We start from the raw sequence: 16225 nt of genomic DNA, 5'->3' as shown, positions 1-16225 counted from the left end.
TCCTGAGTCCTGCGTTGGAGTTGGGGGAGGTCACTTTTACCCCTCCCTCTCTCCCATTCTATTCAGGAAGCTGGAATGGGCTTCCCCATTGCATTTTCCCATAACTCACAATGTGCTCTCCTGTGTGTGCGGGGGCCAGGTCCCCAGCCCCAGTGTTCTCATGAGAGGACCCAGCAATTCTGTGATGTGTTGGGCAGACATTCCCAGGGCTCAGGTCACTTGATGCAGAACAAACAGAGGTATGGGTTTGGAGTCTGGGAGTTGGTCTGTCCCAGATTTCTGCTGACCAAGACTGGAGGACTGGCCAGTATGTCACTCACAGGGATCCCTTTGTGGTCAGGAGGGGACAAGGGTGGGGACTTCCACGTGTGCCAGCAGTATTTTCCAACGTGTTTTCCAGGTTTCCGGCCTTCTGAGATCTCTCTCCGGTGAGCCGTTGCAGTTCCTCTGTCCTGCATTAAAGACCCCTGGACTCCTCCCATCTTCTTCAGCCCGAGGCTTGCTGAGTGTGGATGTAATGTGGTCATCTTTGCTTAACTATAGGGTTTTGGTGCTGGGAGGGTCATGTGGTCAAACTAAGAGGATGCACCCCCAAGAATCATATTTTGAATAATATTTTGAGGTACTGATCTATTATTTTAAAAAAATCCTCCCATTTTCTCTTTTCTCTTTTCCTCAGGAAAGGAAAAGCCAGCTCTGCCTCTGTTTGCCTTAGGGAAGACGTGGGCAGGGCAGAAAGCAGAAGGGACTGGCAGAGCAGGACGTTTCTCCTGAAGCCCTGGAAGGACCTGAGGCCCCTCAGAGGATGTAGAAGCAGAGGCAGGGGACGCAGGCAGATTCTGAGTGGTGGGGACCCAGATCCTGCTTCTTGGTGGTGGTGCAGGGAGAAGGCAAGGTCAGGGTGGAGGGTCCGTGTGATTTGTCTGGGGGAATATGACCGCAGCGACTTCCAGAAGACTGGGTTGGCTCAGGTGAGATATGGAGGCAACAGGAACCCAGGTAGAGACAAAGGAAGACCGCCACGCACCCCCTACCCCTTGCAAACTTGACCAGCTGGAGAGTCATGTGCATCAAAGCACACCTGCGGGGCGCTGCAAAAACGGCTGAGGTTAACTGGCCCCTCAGTCTGGAAGGCTGGGGGCACAGTGCAGAAATTCAGTTGACTCCTAGAGCAGGAAAAAGAACTGCTGTTTTGGACACAGCAGAGATTGAGACCGGCTCTGTGAGCTTGTGAAGCCCATATTTCACAGACGAAGAATTGAGGCTGGGGAATGACTGAGATGTTCAAGGTCACACAACCTCAGTCGTTTATGCCACCCATTTGTAGGATGCCTAACGAATAGCAGCACTAGACTCTTATCTTTGACCCTCACATGACCCTCTCAGTGTCACTGTCTCTAGTCTACAGAAGAAGAAACCGAGGCATTGAGAAGTAAAGGGATTCACTCAAGGTCACACCCCCACATGGCCAGGGTTCAAGCCCAGGATTGTCCCACACATACTTTCCAGAAACCATGCTCCCCTGCAAACCAATGCTGGTAGAAGAGGTGCCTGGTTCTTTGGATCACAGCAGGGTCACCAACCAGAATCAATCTTTCCTCCACTTGACTGTGGGCTCCCTGGAGGTGGAGATGAAATAAGCCCCCCATCTCCACACAGTGTGAGCTCATAGGAGATGCTCAGGGAAGGGTGCATGTTTGACCTTGTTGCTGCTTACGTCTGAGTGGAGGTCACAATGTTGGGTACCCTGGAGTGGCTGTCCCTGGGCCCTGATTTCATTTGAACCACTTTTGTGGGTCAGTTCCCCGACACAAGGAATCTAGACCAAGGAGAGTTGTCCCCACCTGGCTCTGGGTAACCACTGATGAAATCTTATCGTGGCTTTTCAAAAAGCTTTTTGAAGTGTTTGGCCTGCTTCCCGGGGATTAGCAGTCCTAACAATCCTAACATCCTGTGCAGTCTGAGGCAGCCTTCCTGATAGCGTGCACTTGAATGCTGTTAGAATGATCCCAATCTTGTGAATAAACACGGAAAAACCAGTGCTTTGGTTCTTGGCTTTGAGGGTCACCCTCCAGGGGAGAGGGGGCTGAGCCTGAGTTTCAAGGCTTATTGTCCAGGAGTGTTTGCTGCTGGGTCATGCTGGGCCACTGGCAACGTGGAGCTGGTAGGGGGGGAGATGTTGGGGGGGTGGGGTACCGTACTCCTGCCTCATGTGCTGACACCCACAGGTCCCAGCCCCAGATGCTACAGATGGGCCCACTGCTCATAAGTATGACTGTCCCAAGGGATGTCCAGAGGTTGTGAGCAGTGAGCTTGAAGCAGTGCTGCCCCAGACTTGACATTGTAAACTCATGACCCACCCCGCTCTTGCCCCCATAACTTGTTAGGCCCTGTGGTAAGCTATAGCACATCAGACCAGGAGTCTTGTGACAGGATTTTTTTTATGTTCAAGCTCTTTTTCCGATTTTTTTATGTTCAAGCTCTTTTTCCTTATGAGCAAGAACTCTAACCTCTCCGAGCCTCCATCTCCTCATCTGAGGACATGACAAAGATGCGACCGTCTATTTATTCCTTAAGTGGTGGCAAGATCAATTGTCCATTCATCTGCTCAACCAAGCATTTATTGAGCATCCACCATGTGTCAATGCTGTGCTGTGCTTAGTTGCTTAGTCATGTCTGACTCTTTGCAACCCCATAGACTCCTCTGTCCATGGGATTCTCCAGGCAAGAATACCGGAGTGAGTTGCCATTACCCCTCCAGGGGATCTTCCCAACCCAGGGATCGAACCCAGGTCTCCCACATTGCAGACGGATTCTTTACCATCTAAGCCACCAGGGAAGCCCACCAAGGGTCATGCTGGGTGTTGATGTGTTGGGGAGAAGCATTGATTGGATGCAGGGCCACTGAGAGAGGACATGAAGGCCCTGGTCTGGCAGGACAGCCCCCTCAGGGAAGGAAACAAGGAACACACTGTACCATTTGGTGGTGTTATTTTCTCTCTACTTCCCTGGCTTTTGGAAAGGGAGGGTGCCGTGATGATGCTGTTAGGGTGTTTTTGGAATAGTGAATGTGCCCATGGCTGCTTCCTGGGGCCTGGGAAGCAGCAATGTCCTGGCCTGCTGGGAAAGGACATGGGGGTGGAGCACTGCCATGGCCAGGATGGGGTATGCCTGCCCTCCTGTTGTTTGTTGTTCAGTTGCTAAATCGTATCTGACTCTTTGTGACCCCATGGACTGCAGCACACCAGGCTTCTCTGTCCTTCACCATCTCCCAGAGTTTGCTCAAACTCATGTCCATTGAGTTGATGATGCCATCCAACCATCTCATCCTCTGCTGCCCCCTTCTCCTCCTGCTTTCAATCTTTCCCTGTTTGTCTTCCTAAGGCCTGTCATAAAATACACAGGTCCCCTGTCAACTGGCCTCCTGAGGCCTTTGCAAGTCAAATACATAAACTTCTGGATCTGTCCCTCTCAGAGTCCCCCACCACCTCACCTCCCTGTGTCCAGGGTCCACCTCTCTACTGCCCAGCCTGTCCTCTCTACTCCAGGTCCATGCCCCGATCTTCCACCTCATCAGGCCTACCTCACTTTGTAGACCTCTGCCCTGCAGAGTGTGGGTGGCTGGTACCTCAGTCTCCCTCACATCCATCGTCCCAAAGCCCCTGCCTTAACCTGACTTGAACCTGATCTTTCAGTTCCTAGTCTCCCTTCATACCTGGGATGTGATCTCCTCCACTTTTGTGGTTGTGTCTTTGTTTTCCCTTTAGCCCTGATTTTCTCCCAGGCTCCAGGCCTGAGAGCACGTCTGGCTTGGACCTTGGGACCCTCTACTTGTCACAAGCGCCTGCACGTGTGCCCCTGAGAGACTCTTCCAGGTCCCCTGTGTGTGGCTGACGCCTAACCCATCCCCCAAACCTGACCATCATGTCGTAGCTTCCTCCTTTTCCTCTGTGTGTGGCACGCATCTGCCCTCTCCGCCCACCTTCCCCAGGCCTCCCAGTGGCTCATGGGATCTGGCATCTACCCCTCCCCTCCCAACATCCTTCTAACATGGAACCAAGGGCCACAGCCTTGCAGGGAGCAGGGGTCTTGGGCCTGCATCTCTCTTATTTTTTGGAGCTTTAAAAATTATTTTATTTTTATTTTTTTGACCATGTCACGCAGCATGCAGGATGCAGGATTTTTGTTCCCTGACCAGGGATCGAACCTACGCCCCCTACCCCGCTCGCCCCACATTGGAAGCATGGAGACTTAACCACTGGACCACCAAGGAAGCCCCGGCATCTCTCTTAGATGGAGGTGACAGACTGAACAAGCACCCTTGGCATCAGATGCCCCTTGGGGAGTGGACTGAGTGGCTTCTGGAAACCTGGGCTGGGAGATCCCTGGACAGGGCAGGTTGGGACTCCTGTGAAGTCAGGCCCAGGAAAGGGAGTCATCGAGGGTTGGAAGGCGCCCATTGAGAACAGGCCTCTTTACTGACCACAAGGTGGGACATGAGATAGGGCTTTGGCAGTGGCCCCACCTGTGTTAGCTCAAGAAGTCCTGTTTGAAAGGGGAAATCAGGTCACGGAGGCTTGCATGACATTTCCTAGCCTGAAGATCAGGCATGCGTACCCTTCAACTTTGAAGTCCCCGGGGTGGTGGAACCCGTGGCCCTTATCAGAGTGGGTGTTGTGTAGTCTGGGTGCTATCTTAATGTGTTTGTGGAGTGGCCCGAATTTAGGGGCTATCTCTGCAGCTTGGGCTCCCAGCCAGAGGGAGCCCCGTACCTTCTATAAAAGCTGTGGGAGTGGGCCCTGGCTACAGCAGCGGCTGGACCCAGATCCAAGATGAGGTGTCTCGTGGTGCTACTTGCTGTCTTCGCTCTCTCCCAGGGCGCTGAGATCACCAGGTGAGTGTCAGGCCCCAGGGGAGGGAATGGGCATCGCATGCATCTGCTCTGAGTGGGTCTCCCTCGTCTTCCAGCCATCGGCTCCCCTCGGGAGACCTCGAGGAAATGCTGCAGGTTCCTGGGATAATCGTTATCAGTCAGTTTTGCCTTTTATGTTGGGGCCTTTTCCTCTAAAGCATTCCCCTATTCTTCAGGGTGTGGTGAACAAGAACAGGGGGTCAGATGGGCTGTGTGGGAATTAAGCACACAGCTTCTGGAGTCAAACTGCCTCATCCTCAGCTTCATCATGAACGTAAGGTAAACTTGTAAATTTAGGATGACAGAAGTATCCACCTCATAGGGTTGTCCTGAGGGGTAAGTTGGTGCTGTTTAGTCGCTAAGTCATGTCTGACTTTTTGTGATCCCATGGACTGCAGCCCACCAGGCTCCTCTGTCCATGGGATTCTCCAGGCAAAAATTGGAGTGGGTTGCCATTCAGTTCTCCAGGGGATCTTCTCTACCCAGGAATCAAACTCAAGTCTCCTGCATTGGCAGGCGGATTCTTTACCCAATGCGCCAGGGAAGCCCTCATAAGGGGTACATGAGTTAGTATTTATAAAAGGCTCTGAAGAGTGCCTGGCACATTTTAAGAGTTATGTGTGCATCTGTTAAAGTTCTCTGTTGTGCCACATCCTTTGTGGGTGAAGTTTCCAGGTTTTCTCCCAAAATTATAAGTGGTATTTATTAAGTGCTTGCTACTAGATGCCAGACACTTAACTAGGGCTTTACCTATACTCTCACTAAGCCTCAGGGATTAGGTAGATAATATTTTTTGCATTTCACAGGTGAGGAAACTGCTGTTCAGGAAGGGTCCTTGAGCTGTCCAAGGCCTTGTGGTTAGGTACGAAGGAGACAGACTTGGTTCTAGGTGGACGGTCACTTTTTTTTTTTTTGCTACACCGTGCAGCATCTGAGCTCTTAGTGCCCTAGCCAGGGATTGAACCTGTGCCCCCTTCAGCGGAAGCATGGGTTCTTAACCACTGCACCACCAGGGAAGTCCCCTGGACTGGCACTCTTGCCATGACACCACACTACCTCTGGTTCCCAGGTTCTAACTCTGTCAAGGCCCGAGCCCAGGGAAATCTGAATCCATCCCTGGGAAGCAGGGTCCCTAAAAAGGGGTCTGGTGCCTTTCACCAGTGGGGGCTGCAGGTGGCGGTCTTAAAAGTGAAGTTCTTTCAAGTGCCAGGCACCTGGCCGGCTCAGCATGGCATCTGGAGGCAGAAGTGAGGTGGAGGTTTCTGTGGTGGCTGGAGCTGCAAACGTTCAGGGCTGTATTCCTGGTTCTTAGCACGGGGCAGTAGACTGCCTTCAAGCCTTGCTTGCCTTGAGGGTGGCTTTGTGGGTCTTGTGCCGAGACAGATCAGCAGAGTCGCAGCTACTACTGTGAGAGTCACCAGGCACTCAGCCTGTGGATCTTGAGCTGACTGGGAACCAGAGTTGGAACAAGCAGAAAGACATGGGGACATGGGAAAGGACAGCTGTGGGCTTGCTCCCAGGAGCTCAACCCAACCTCCTTCCTTTCGGGCTGAAGTCCTTTTCTGTCATCAGAGACAAAGGCTGGGAAACGTCTGGAGAACCTTTTATTTCTATCAATAGATCAGGTCCCAGCCAAAGTCACACATGAGGGCTGGGGGCGGGAGGCACCAGAGGAGAGACCGTCATTAATATACGAGGCATTCCATATGGGATCCTTTTGAGACGTGAACAACGTGAGAAAACCCATTTTCTTTATGAGTGTTAAACCTGCTTCCCTTTTATTACTCTCAAAGCTCTTTCACACCTGTAGGCTCCAGTTGTCCTTAAAACAGCCCCAAGGAGAAGGACCACGTGACTCAGAGCTGGGTGACATTGGGAAGGATCATGCTCTAGTCTTCCACTCTGCAGGAGAGGAAACTAAGAGCTGGAGAGGTTAAGTCACTCAGTTCATCCACAGCAGTGCCCGAGAGTGGCTGGAAAGGAAGAGATAATCCATTTTGCACAACAGTTGAAGCTCAGAGGGCCTTGACCAGCCACCAGCTGCCGGAGACCAAGTCTCCAAGCAGCTTCTGCTGTTTTCCTTCTTGGTTCTCTTCCTGCTGATCTGCCTCCATCATCTATCATCTAAACTCTAATCATATTCACTGGGGACCATGCTCTGTGCAGAAACAGTCTGAAAAAATTCCACCCATGTTAGGCTGCCCAGAAAGCAGAGAACAGGGGTTGGCCAAGGGTGGGAGCATAGTCATAGCTTTTTCCAGAGTGTGGGGGACACCATTTTCTTCCCCACACAGTATGCTCCTGGAGGGTAGAGACAACCTTTTTCATGTGTCCCTGGTACCCCATATGGTGCCTGGCACATAGTAGGTCCACAGCAAGAATTGGAGACTGAATGAGAATATGCCGAGTGTCTTTCAAACAGCGGAGCTGCAAACTCATTGTGTGTGTTAGTTGCTCAGTCGTGTCTGACTCTTTGCAGCCCCATGGACTGTAGCCTGTCAGGCTCCTCTGTCCATAGAATTCTCTAGGCAAGAATACTGAAGTGAGTTGCCATTTCCTTCTCCAGAGGATCTTCCTGACTAGGGATCAAATCTGGGTCTCCTGTATTGTAGGCAGATTCTTTACTGTTTGAGCCACCATGGAAGTCCAGGCACCAGGGAAGCCCATTAGTGGCTTATAAAATACATCGATTGAGTCTCCACCACCATTAAAAAAGAGAAAGGAGTTGTAAATATCAGATTGCATTGCAGTTGGTAAAGGCCAGCATGGGCTAATGTAGAACACAATTTTTACTTTAGGTAATGATACAAAAATGGAGAAGTAACTTATGGGGCCCAGAGCCTCTGGGCTCCTCTGAGGCTAGGTGGCCCTGGGGAGATGCCCACTTCATCACTAATTCTTCCCCTCTCCTCAGGATCCCTCTGTACAAAGGCAAGTCTCTGAGGAAGGCGCTGAAGGAGCATGGGCTTCTGGAGGACTTCCTGCAGAAACAGCAGTATGGCATCAGCAGCAAGTACTCCGGCTTCGGGGAGGTGGCCAGCGTGCCCCTGACCAACTACCTGGATGTGAGTGGTTCTGCCAGCTTTCCAGTAATGATCCCCATACAGCGTGATGGACACCCCACCCCCCTTTCCCTCTTTCAGGAACCAGAGAGCCCTGTGGGGGTGTGTGAGGCTGTCTCCCACCCCTCAGTAACTCTCAGGAAGCAGCAGGCCCTGCAAAACTGGTCCTCCCACCTTCGAGGGTCTGAGCCCGGATGACCTGCCCGCAGACAGCATCCCTTGGGGACACATGGTCTGCGCCCAGATCCAGCCTCACACCTGACTTTCCAGGTCCAAGGAACCCACATCTTAGGTTTCCGGGGCAGGGAGGGGGCAGCTGGTGTCAGTTGCCTGGGACATGACAGGAGTGCCCCCTATGCCCTCTTCTTTTCTGGAGCCTGTCTCTCTCATCTGTCACTCAGTAAACAACCCACCCTTTTTCTCTTAGGTGCCCTCGTTTCCTTATCTAGGTCAACCCCACCCCGACCTGAGCCCCAGTTTTGACACACAGAGAGAGCCAGAAGGAGGTGTGACTGAGGCACCTTGGGTCTGGGGTCTGTACCTGGCCGGTGTCCCACCTCTGTGTCCCTGTCCCTGGCAGGTGGCCCAGGCTCCCTACCAGGCAGGGCTTACATTTTGCTCTAGTGTGATTCCAGCAGGGGTTGCAGGATTTGTGGCAGAAATCACGGAGCCTACAGAACCGAACAGGCACCAGGCTGGGCATCAATGCTCCCCAATCCTTCACGTGGTGCTCCCAGCCTGACCCGGTGCTGTCTGTCCTCAGAGTCAGTACTTTGGGAAGATCTACCTCGGGACCCCGCCCCAGGAGTTCACCGTGCTGTTTGACACTGGCTCCTCTGACTTCTGGGTACCCTCTATCTACTGCAAGAGCAATGCCTGCAGTGAGTGACACCCCTGGCCCCGCCCAGCCCTCCGCTCTGCCAGTCGTGGTTAGGGTGGCCAGGCTTGGGGTGGGATGTGTCTGTGTGTTGTGGGGAGAGCTGGCTTGGACATTCCCAGACTCCGGGTTGTGTCCTACCTCCTTGCTCAACCCTCCCACTGGCCGAAGACTGGGTAGATGTGCCAATCACAGATCTGATGTATAAAGCACCAGTTAGAAACGGGGGAACTTTGTTTTATATTTTTGGCTCTGTTAGGAGTCAAGACAGACACCTTACCCTCCTGGGTGCTCAGTTTTTCTTTCTATAAAATAGGGCCACAGCATGCCAGTCGGTTCTAAGAGAATAAAATGAGAGGTACTGAGAAAACATTAAATATATGTAAGTAACTTATTTCTCCAACCATCTTGGGAGATCAGTGCTCTTTTTATCCTTATTCACCAGGTGAAGAAACCAAGGTTGAGAGAAGCAAAGAGCCTTGTTGGAAATTACAAAGCTGGTATAAGCTAGTCTCTGGAAACCATAGAGAGGGCTTTCCTTTTTTCTTTTTGTTTGGACATTATGAAGGTAGCACTGGGGGTCAGAGAGGTGGATTGAGCAGCAAAGAATAATTTTCTTGACTGAGCTTTGTGGGATCCAGACAGAACTGGCTGCTTATTTTCAATAGAGAGAATGGTTAGTATCGAGACCATATTCTTACGAGAGCTGGTAAGGATTTAGCCCCTGTTAGCACTGTCAAGCGGAGAAGGCAATGGCACCCCACTCCAGTACTCTTGCCTGGAAAGTCCCATGGAGGGAGGGGCCTGGTAGGCTGCAGTCCATGGGGTCGCTAGAGTCGGACACGACTGAGCGACTTCACTTTCACTTTCATGCATTGGAGAAGGAAATGGCAACCCACTCCAGTGTTCTTGCCTGGAGAATCCCAGGGATGGCAGAGCCTGGTAGGCTGCCATCTATGGGGTCGCACAGAGTCAGACACGACTGAAGCGACTTAGCAGCAGCTTAGCAGCAGCACTGTCAAGTGGAGAGAAGATGCTCTGGGTCCCACTAACCCTGAGCCTGTGTTCCAGAAAACCACCAGCGCTTCGACCCGAGAAAGTCGTCCACCTTCCAGAACCTGGGCAAGCCCCTGTCTATCCACTACGGGACAGGCAGCATGCAGGGCATCCTGGGCTATGACACCGTCACTGTGAGTGGAGCCTGGGGCCAGCCCGTCCTCCCCTTTCCTTCCCCACCAGCCACCACCCCACCCAGACAGCCTGGCTCTGGGCTGTGCCACAGCTGGTGCCAAGGGGCTCTTTGTGTCCTGTCCCTGTGGGTGGCCCCCCCGGGAGAGCATTCTGAGAGGGGTTTTAGCCAGCAGCAGCTGCAGGGTGTCCCTCCCTCCCTTCCCCTTTTCCTTCCCTTGTCAGCTCCCACCCGAGAGGCTTCTCTGGGTCCAGTTTCCATCTTCCCAACCCCTTTTTCACTTAACCTTGGCATAGTCACTGTGATCTTATCTTAAATTTAGTTCTTTCAACAACCCTTTGCGGAGAAGGCAATGGCACCCCACTCCAGTACTCTTGCCTGGAAAATCCCATGGATGGAGGAGCCTGGTAGGCTGCAGTCCATGGGGTCGCTAAGAGTCGGACACGACTGAGCGACTTCACTTTTACTTTTCACTTTCCTGCATTGGAGAAGGAAATGGCAACCCACTCCAGTGTTCTTGCCTGGAGAATCCCAGGGACGGGGGAGCCTGGTGGGCTGCCGTCTATGGGGTCGCACAGAGTTGGACATGACTGAAGTGACTTAGCAGTAGCAACAACCCTTTGAGGAAGTTAGTCTCACCCCCATTGTTCAGACGAGGGACCCGAGGATCAGATGAGCTGATAATTTGCTTGAAGTCACACAGCAGGTGATGGTGGGTGCTGTCAGACCCATGTCTCCGCCTCTCTGGATTTGACTTCACTTTATAAGTCATAGAGCAGCGCCTCCTTTCAAGTCAGAAAGCATCTGTGTCCTCTGGACAAGGGCTCCCTTTGCTCTCGGCCCTCTTTGCCTCCTGAAGTACTTGATTCAATGGCCGGCACATAGTAAGTGCCCAATACACGTTAGCATCTTTCCTTCCATCCTCACCCACCATATAAAATTAAAATCAAGCAGTATCCCTGGGTGCTCATCAGCTTGCTCTTCCTTGAGTTCTTCCTGGGGTCTGGCTGGAGTCTTTTTTGCTGTGAGCCCGAAGGCTCAGAGAAGTACTTGTCCAAGGTCACACAGCTCATGGCAAAGCAAGGATGTGCAGCAAGGTCTTTCAGATGCACACTGCGGGCATGTTCTTTCTATCTATCCTGCTGCGCCCACAGCGCTTCCCTGGGAGGCGCCCCGGGTGCAGCCAATGGAAGGGCTGCGGACAGGCAGGGGTCCCTTGGAGCAGCCCTTGTTTCATCCCCTTCTTTCAGCTCACCCTCAATTTCTGCACCATGAGCACTGCTGTCTGTACCCCCGCCTGTGCCCTCTCTTCTGCTGTCAATCAGCCCCCTGCCTCGTCAGACCCATTCCCTCAAAACCACAGCACAGAGCTGAAAAGGGAAACGTTTCTCTTAAGCGCCCATAACTACACTGCCCATAGAGGGGAGGGCGGGCTGACGAAGACGGGCTTGACCTGAGCCCTCTCTGGGCCCTCTGACCGCAGGGCCCCCTGGTGGAGGTCACTCTGTCTCTCTTGCAGGTCTCCAACATTGTGGACATCCAGCAGACAGTAGGCCTGAGCACCCAGGAGCCCGGGGACGTCTTCACCTATGCCGAATTCGACGGGATCCTGGGGATGGCCTACCCCTCGCTCGCCTCAGAGTACTCGATACCCGTGTTTGACAACATGATGAACAGGCACCTGGTGGCCCAAGACCTGTTCTCGGTTTACATGGACAGGTAGGAGCTGCACCCAGCCTGGGCCGGCCTTCCATGGCCTGGCAGGGACCGTTGACTGAGGAGGGGCTACCTCTCGGGGACACTGCAATTCAAGGACACCAGCATCTAAGCACACCTCTCCTTGTTTCCAGGCACATCTAACCCTCTGTCTAAAGGCCCCAACATGGTTGTGGATGCAGCCAGAGTCCACTGGGCCAGAGTTTGACCTTCATTTCTGGCATTTAAAAAAACAAGCTTGACTCTATCTCTGCATAAGGGATTTTAACCTCTTTTTTCCTTCCAAAGTGATAGGCCTCAGTAATCATTTACTCATGTCATTGAGATTCTCAGACGCTTATAGCAAGCTCTGAGGGAGTTCAGGGTTCTCCTTTCAGTACGCAGGAGATATTAGAGAAAAGCCTGGAGCAGCTGGGAGAAGAGCTGGGAGAGCTCATCTGAAGCCTCTGGGGTGGAGGTGGGAGTTGGGGGTGGGAGAAGAGCAGGGAGGGGTCTGAATCGCCTCTGCCCTGTGTGGGGCTGGGATACCTCTTCTCAGAGCCATGGTGTCAGGGCCCGCTAACATGCCTCTCCCTGGTTTCAGGAATGGCCAGGAGAGCATGCTCACGCTGGGGGCCATCGACCCGTCCTACTACACAGGGTCCCTGCACTGGGTGCCCGTGACAGTGCAGCAGTACTGGCAGTTCACTGTGGACAGGTGGGCGAGGGGCAGCCGCGGCCCTGCCGGAGGCCGGTCCAGTGTGGGGCCGCGGGGATCCAGGGCGCAGCGCAGTAGCTCGTCCCATCCGAGTCTCAATCAGACGCTCCAAGGCCAAGGGTCCTTGATAGTGAGATTGCTGACCATTCATTTACACTTTATTAACAAGATTGTGCTGTGCTGTGCTTAGTCGCTCAGTCATGTCCCAACTCTTTGTGACCCCATGGACTGTAGCCTGTCAGGCTCCTCTGTCCATGGAATTCTCCAGGCAAGAATACTGGAGTGGGTTGCATGCCCTGCTCCAGGGGATCTTCCCAACCCAGGGATCGAACCCAGGTTTCCCGCATTGCAGGTGGATTCTTTACCATCTGAGCCACCAGGGAAACCCAAGAATACTGGAGTGTGTAGTCTATCCCTTCTCCAGAGGATCTTCCAGACTGAGGAATCAAACTGGAGTCTCCTGCATTTCAGGTGGATTCTTTACCAGCAGAGCTACCAGGGAAGCCTTATCTGGGGCTTCCCAGGTGGCGCTAGTGATAAACAATCCACCTGCCTCTGCAGGAGACATGAGATGTGGGTTCTATCTCCGGGTCAGAAAGATCTCTTGGAGAGGAAATGACAACTCACTCCAGTACTCTTGCCTGAGAATCCCATAGCCAGAGGAGCATGGTGGGCTGCAGTCCACAGGGTTGTAAAGAGTCAGACACAACTGAAGCAGCTTAACATGGGCACTGTGCTTTTCCAGCACTACTATCTGCCAGGCATTGTGCTGGGCGAGAATGTGACTGCTTCATTTGCTCCTCACTGAAATCCTGTAGAGTGGTGCCATGATTATCTTCATTTTGCAATTTACTAACATCGAGTTTGAACCTCATGACCATCCCCTGGGGAAGTCAAGGAAGTCAAGGGGCGCTAATGGACCCATTTTGCAGATGAGAAGCCTGAGTGCAGGAAGGTTGGGGAACCTGCAGCAAGGACGTGGCAGGAGAAAACTGGAAACCAGATCTTTGGGCAAAGCGTGCGGTGCTCCCCCTACCTTCTCTCTTAGTGCATGTAACTTTGTTGTTTCATTGACTCTTCTGTCCCAGAGAAGGTCAGGTGGCCTCCATTTAGCCACTGCTGAGTTGGGAGAAAGTGATTTGGGTTTTTTTCCTCTGAGTTCAGGAAGTTATGGTGGCTCCAGGAAGGGACCCAAAGAAAAGGACCTGGGATGGCTAGGCTTCCTTTCTGCCAAGGTTCCTGGCAGGGGAGGCTAGAAGGGGTCCAAGGAGGGAGGGCTGGATGCTGGACCGCTGCAAGGCCACCCCGTCTCCCCTCTGCAGTGTCACCATCAGCGGTGTGGTTGTGGCCTGTGAGGGTGGCTGTCAGGCCATCCTGGACACGGGCACCTCCAAGCTGGTCGGGCCCAGCAGCGACATCCTCAACATCCAGCAGGCCATTGGAGCCACACAGAACCAGTACGATGAGGTGAGCCCAGACCCTTATCCCCACCTCCCCAGAACCTCTGGAGAGGGAACCCCCTTTGCACATGGAAGCAGTGACAAAGGGAAATGATGAGGGGCCTGCTCTCCTGCAGCGGGGGCGGGGGTGGGCTTCACGATGACCTGGCTCTTCTAGCTTTGGCTACTTGGCATTGGGGCTCCTATGTCTCACACAGTGACAGCAGTCTGACCTTCTGTCCCCAGAGAGGGTCACACATCCCTGACTCTCTGAGCTTTGCTATGCCCTCCACCCATGAGTCTCCCTGCTTTCTCCCTGTCAGCTAAGTGCTCCCAGTGTCCTTGGGAGCTCTGGCTGGGCTTGGAGGGAAACATCGAGCCCAACCCCGCCTTGTCTCCAGCTGGTGTCTGTCCCTGGGCTGGATGACAGGTGGTCCCCATCAGTGCGACTCCCTTGAGATCCAAGAACTTCCCTGGGATCCTCTGAATAGCAGATCCTCCTCTCTGTTCAGCTCCAGTGCAGAGCAAGGGGTCCTGCCTGGAACTTCCTCTGGCAGTCAGATCACACTTCCTCTAACTTCCTCTGGCAGTCAGATCGCACCCATGGCCCTCCTAAGAGGACTTCCCTCCCTCTGTTCTTTAGTTTGACATCGACTGCGACAACCTGAGCTACATGCCCACTGTGGTCTTTGAGATCAATGGCAAAATGTACCCACTGACCCCCTCCGCCTATACCAGCCAGGTATGCATCTCCAGAGAGGAGCCTGGCTTCACCCAGCTCTCCTCCTCCCTCTTGGCAACTCGGCAGGTTGGTGATAAGTGGCGAGGTCTAGATGGACAGAACAGGTTGTACATTTAGACCACCCGGCCCTTCGGAATAGGATGAGGCTGTCCTGGGGGCAACCTCATCCTGGGAGAAGTAGGGCAAACCAGAAGGACAGATCCCAGGGCCCAAGGGAGGGTGGGGGCCACTTGTAGGAATCTCCATCCACTGTGCTGGCTTCTAAGCCCTGGGGCCTTGGGCTTTGATTAGGATTTTTCTTAGTAGCCTAGGCTTTGTGGGCACCCAAACTTTGTCCCTACTGCCCTGCTGGCTTCAGCTTTAACCTAATCCTCAGCACCCCAAACAGTCAAGGCCTGGGGTCCCCAGACCTGCTCTGGGCGGGGGTGGTCATCAGGACCGTAGGTGCTGAAAGCAGGAGGGTGGGGGGTTGGGGAGGACAAGTGAGGAGGGAGGGGACCCACTAGATGATCTTGGATTCAGTCACTTTATTTCTGAATATCAATTTCTTCATTTGTTGAGCAGACAAATCTGATACTTGTTTGCTTAACCTCCAAAGGTGATTTCAAGGGTGAAAGGAGATAATAGATGAGAGGGTGATTGAGGGGGTGGGGTAGGGAAAGACAGCAACTGGGGTTGGAACCAACTTCATGTCCCCCTTCCCTTTCCCAGGACCAGGGCTTCTGTACCAGTGGCTTCCAGAGTGAAAATCATTCCCAGAAATGGATCCTGGGGGATGTTTTCATCCGAGAGTATTACAGCGTCTTTGACAGGGCCAACAACCTCGTGGGGCTGGCCAAAGCCATCTGATCACATCGCTGACCAAGAACCTCACTGTCCCCACACACCTGCACACACACATGCACACATGTACATGAGCACATGTGCACACACACAGATGAGGTTTCCAGACAGATGATTCTCAATAAACGTTGTCTTTCTGCAAAGTCTGGCTTCCTTTGGGGCTGAACCCCTGCACCGCTCTGGGGGTGGGATGTGACAGTCACGTGGTGTGTCCAGCAGAGCCTGGGGGTGGGATGTGACAGTCACGTGGTGTGTCCAGCAGAGCCTGGGCCACATGCCTAGAGGGTTGGGGAGTTGATAGGTGGAGACCTTCACAAGGAAATTGCCCATTTCAAAATCAGGTCAGGATTTTAAAAACAAGGTCCATCTTGTCTTCCTGTTTCCTCATTCTACATATTTTTAGGGAAAGAGTGCAGTAAGGAAGACCTTTCTAGGCTGAGACTGTACTTGGGGAACAAGGACTTGAGGTGGAATTGAGTAGAGAATGTTCACCCAGGGAGAGAATAGCTCTAGGTCTATGGACTGTTAAGAGAAGGGCTTGACCGCCATTTGGAGAAGACAGTTAGTGGGACAGGCAGAGGGTATCTGGGAAGGTCTGAGGGTCCTGGGGTTGCCATGGGGAAGAACTGCAGCCCAGAGTCCCATCCTCTGTCTTAGAGGCTTCAAACCTGGCTCGCCAGTGCCTGAAAAGTGGCTACATCGCAGGGGCAGACCCATGTCCACCAGCTTACGGAGGTGGACGTATCTA

The 16225-nt window shown here is 53.0% G+C and overlaps 1 protein-coding gene across 1 annotated transcript; it reads left to right on the top strand.

Moving 5' to 3' along the window:
* Nucleotides 1-4813: 4813 nt before the first annotated feature.
* LOC113890476 (chymosin) lies at nt 4814-15617 on the top strand. The gene is made up of 9 exons (XM_027538346.1): nt 4814-4894; nt 7827-7977; nt 8738-8855; nt 9923-10041; nt 11560-11759; nt 12340-12453; nt 13776-13920; nt 14536-14634; nt 15346-15617. The coding sequence occupies exons 1-9, from the start codon at nt 4833-4835 to the stop codon at nt 15481-15483; spliced, it is 1146 nt and encodes a 381-aa protein (XP_027394147.1). The 5' UTR covers nt 4814-4832; the 3' UTR covers nt 15484-15617.
* The last annotated feature ends 608 nt before the right edge of the window (nt 15618-16225 follow it).

The sequence above is a fragment of the Bos indicus x Bos taurus genome, chromosome 3 (assembly GCF_003369695.1).
Source record: "Bos indicus x Bos taurus breed Angus x Brahman F1 hybrid chromosome 3, Bos_hybrid_MaternalHap_v2.0, whole genome shotgun sequence".
NCBI classification, from domain to species: domain Eukaryota; kingdom Metazoa; phylum Chordata; class Mammalia; order Artiodactyla; family Bovidae; genus Bos; species Bos indicus x Bos taurus.
This window is presented reverse-complemented; position numbering and strand designations above follow the sequence as displayed.

Coding starts and splice junctions, on each gene's coding strand:
- LOC113890476 (XM_027538346.1), top strand. CDS start 4,833: ATGAGGTGTCTCGTGGTGCTACTTGCTGTCTTCGCTCTCTCCCAGGGC. Junction 4,895..7,826: donor CAGGGCGCTGAGATCACCAG/GTGAGTGTCAGG, acceptor CCCTCTCCTCAG/GATCCCTCTGTACAAAGGCA. Junction 12,454..13,775: donor TGGCAGTTCACTGTGGACAG/GTGGGCGAGGGG, acceptor TCCCCTCTGCAG/TGTCACCATCAGCGGTGTGG.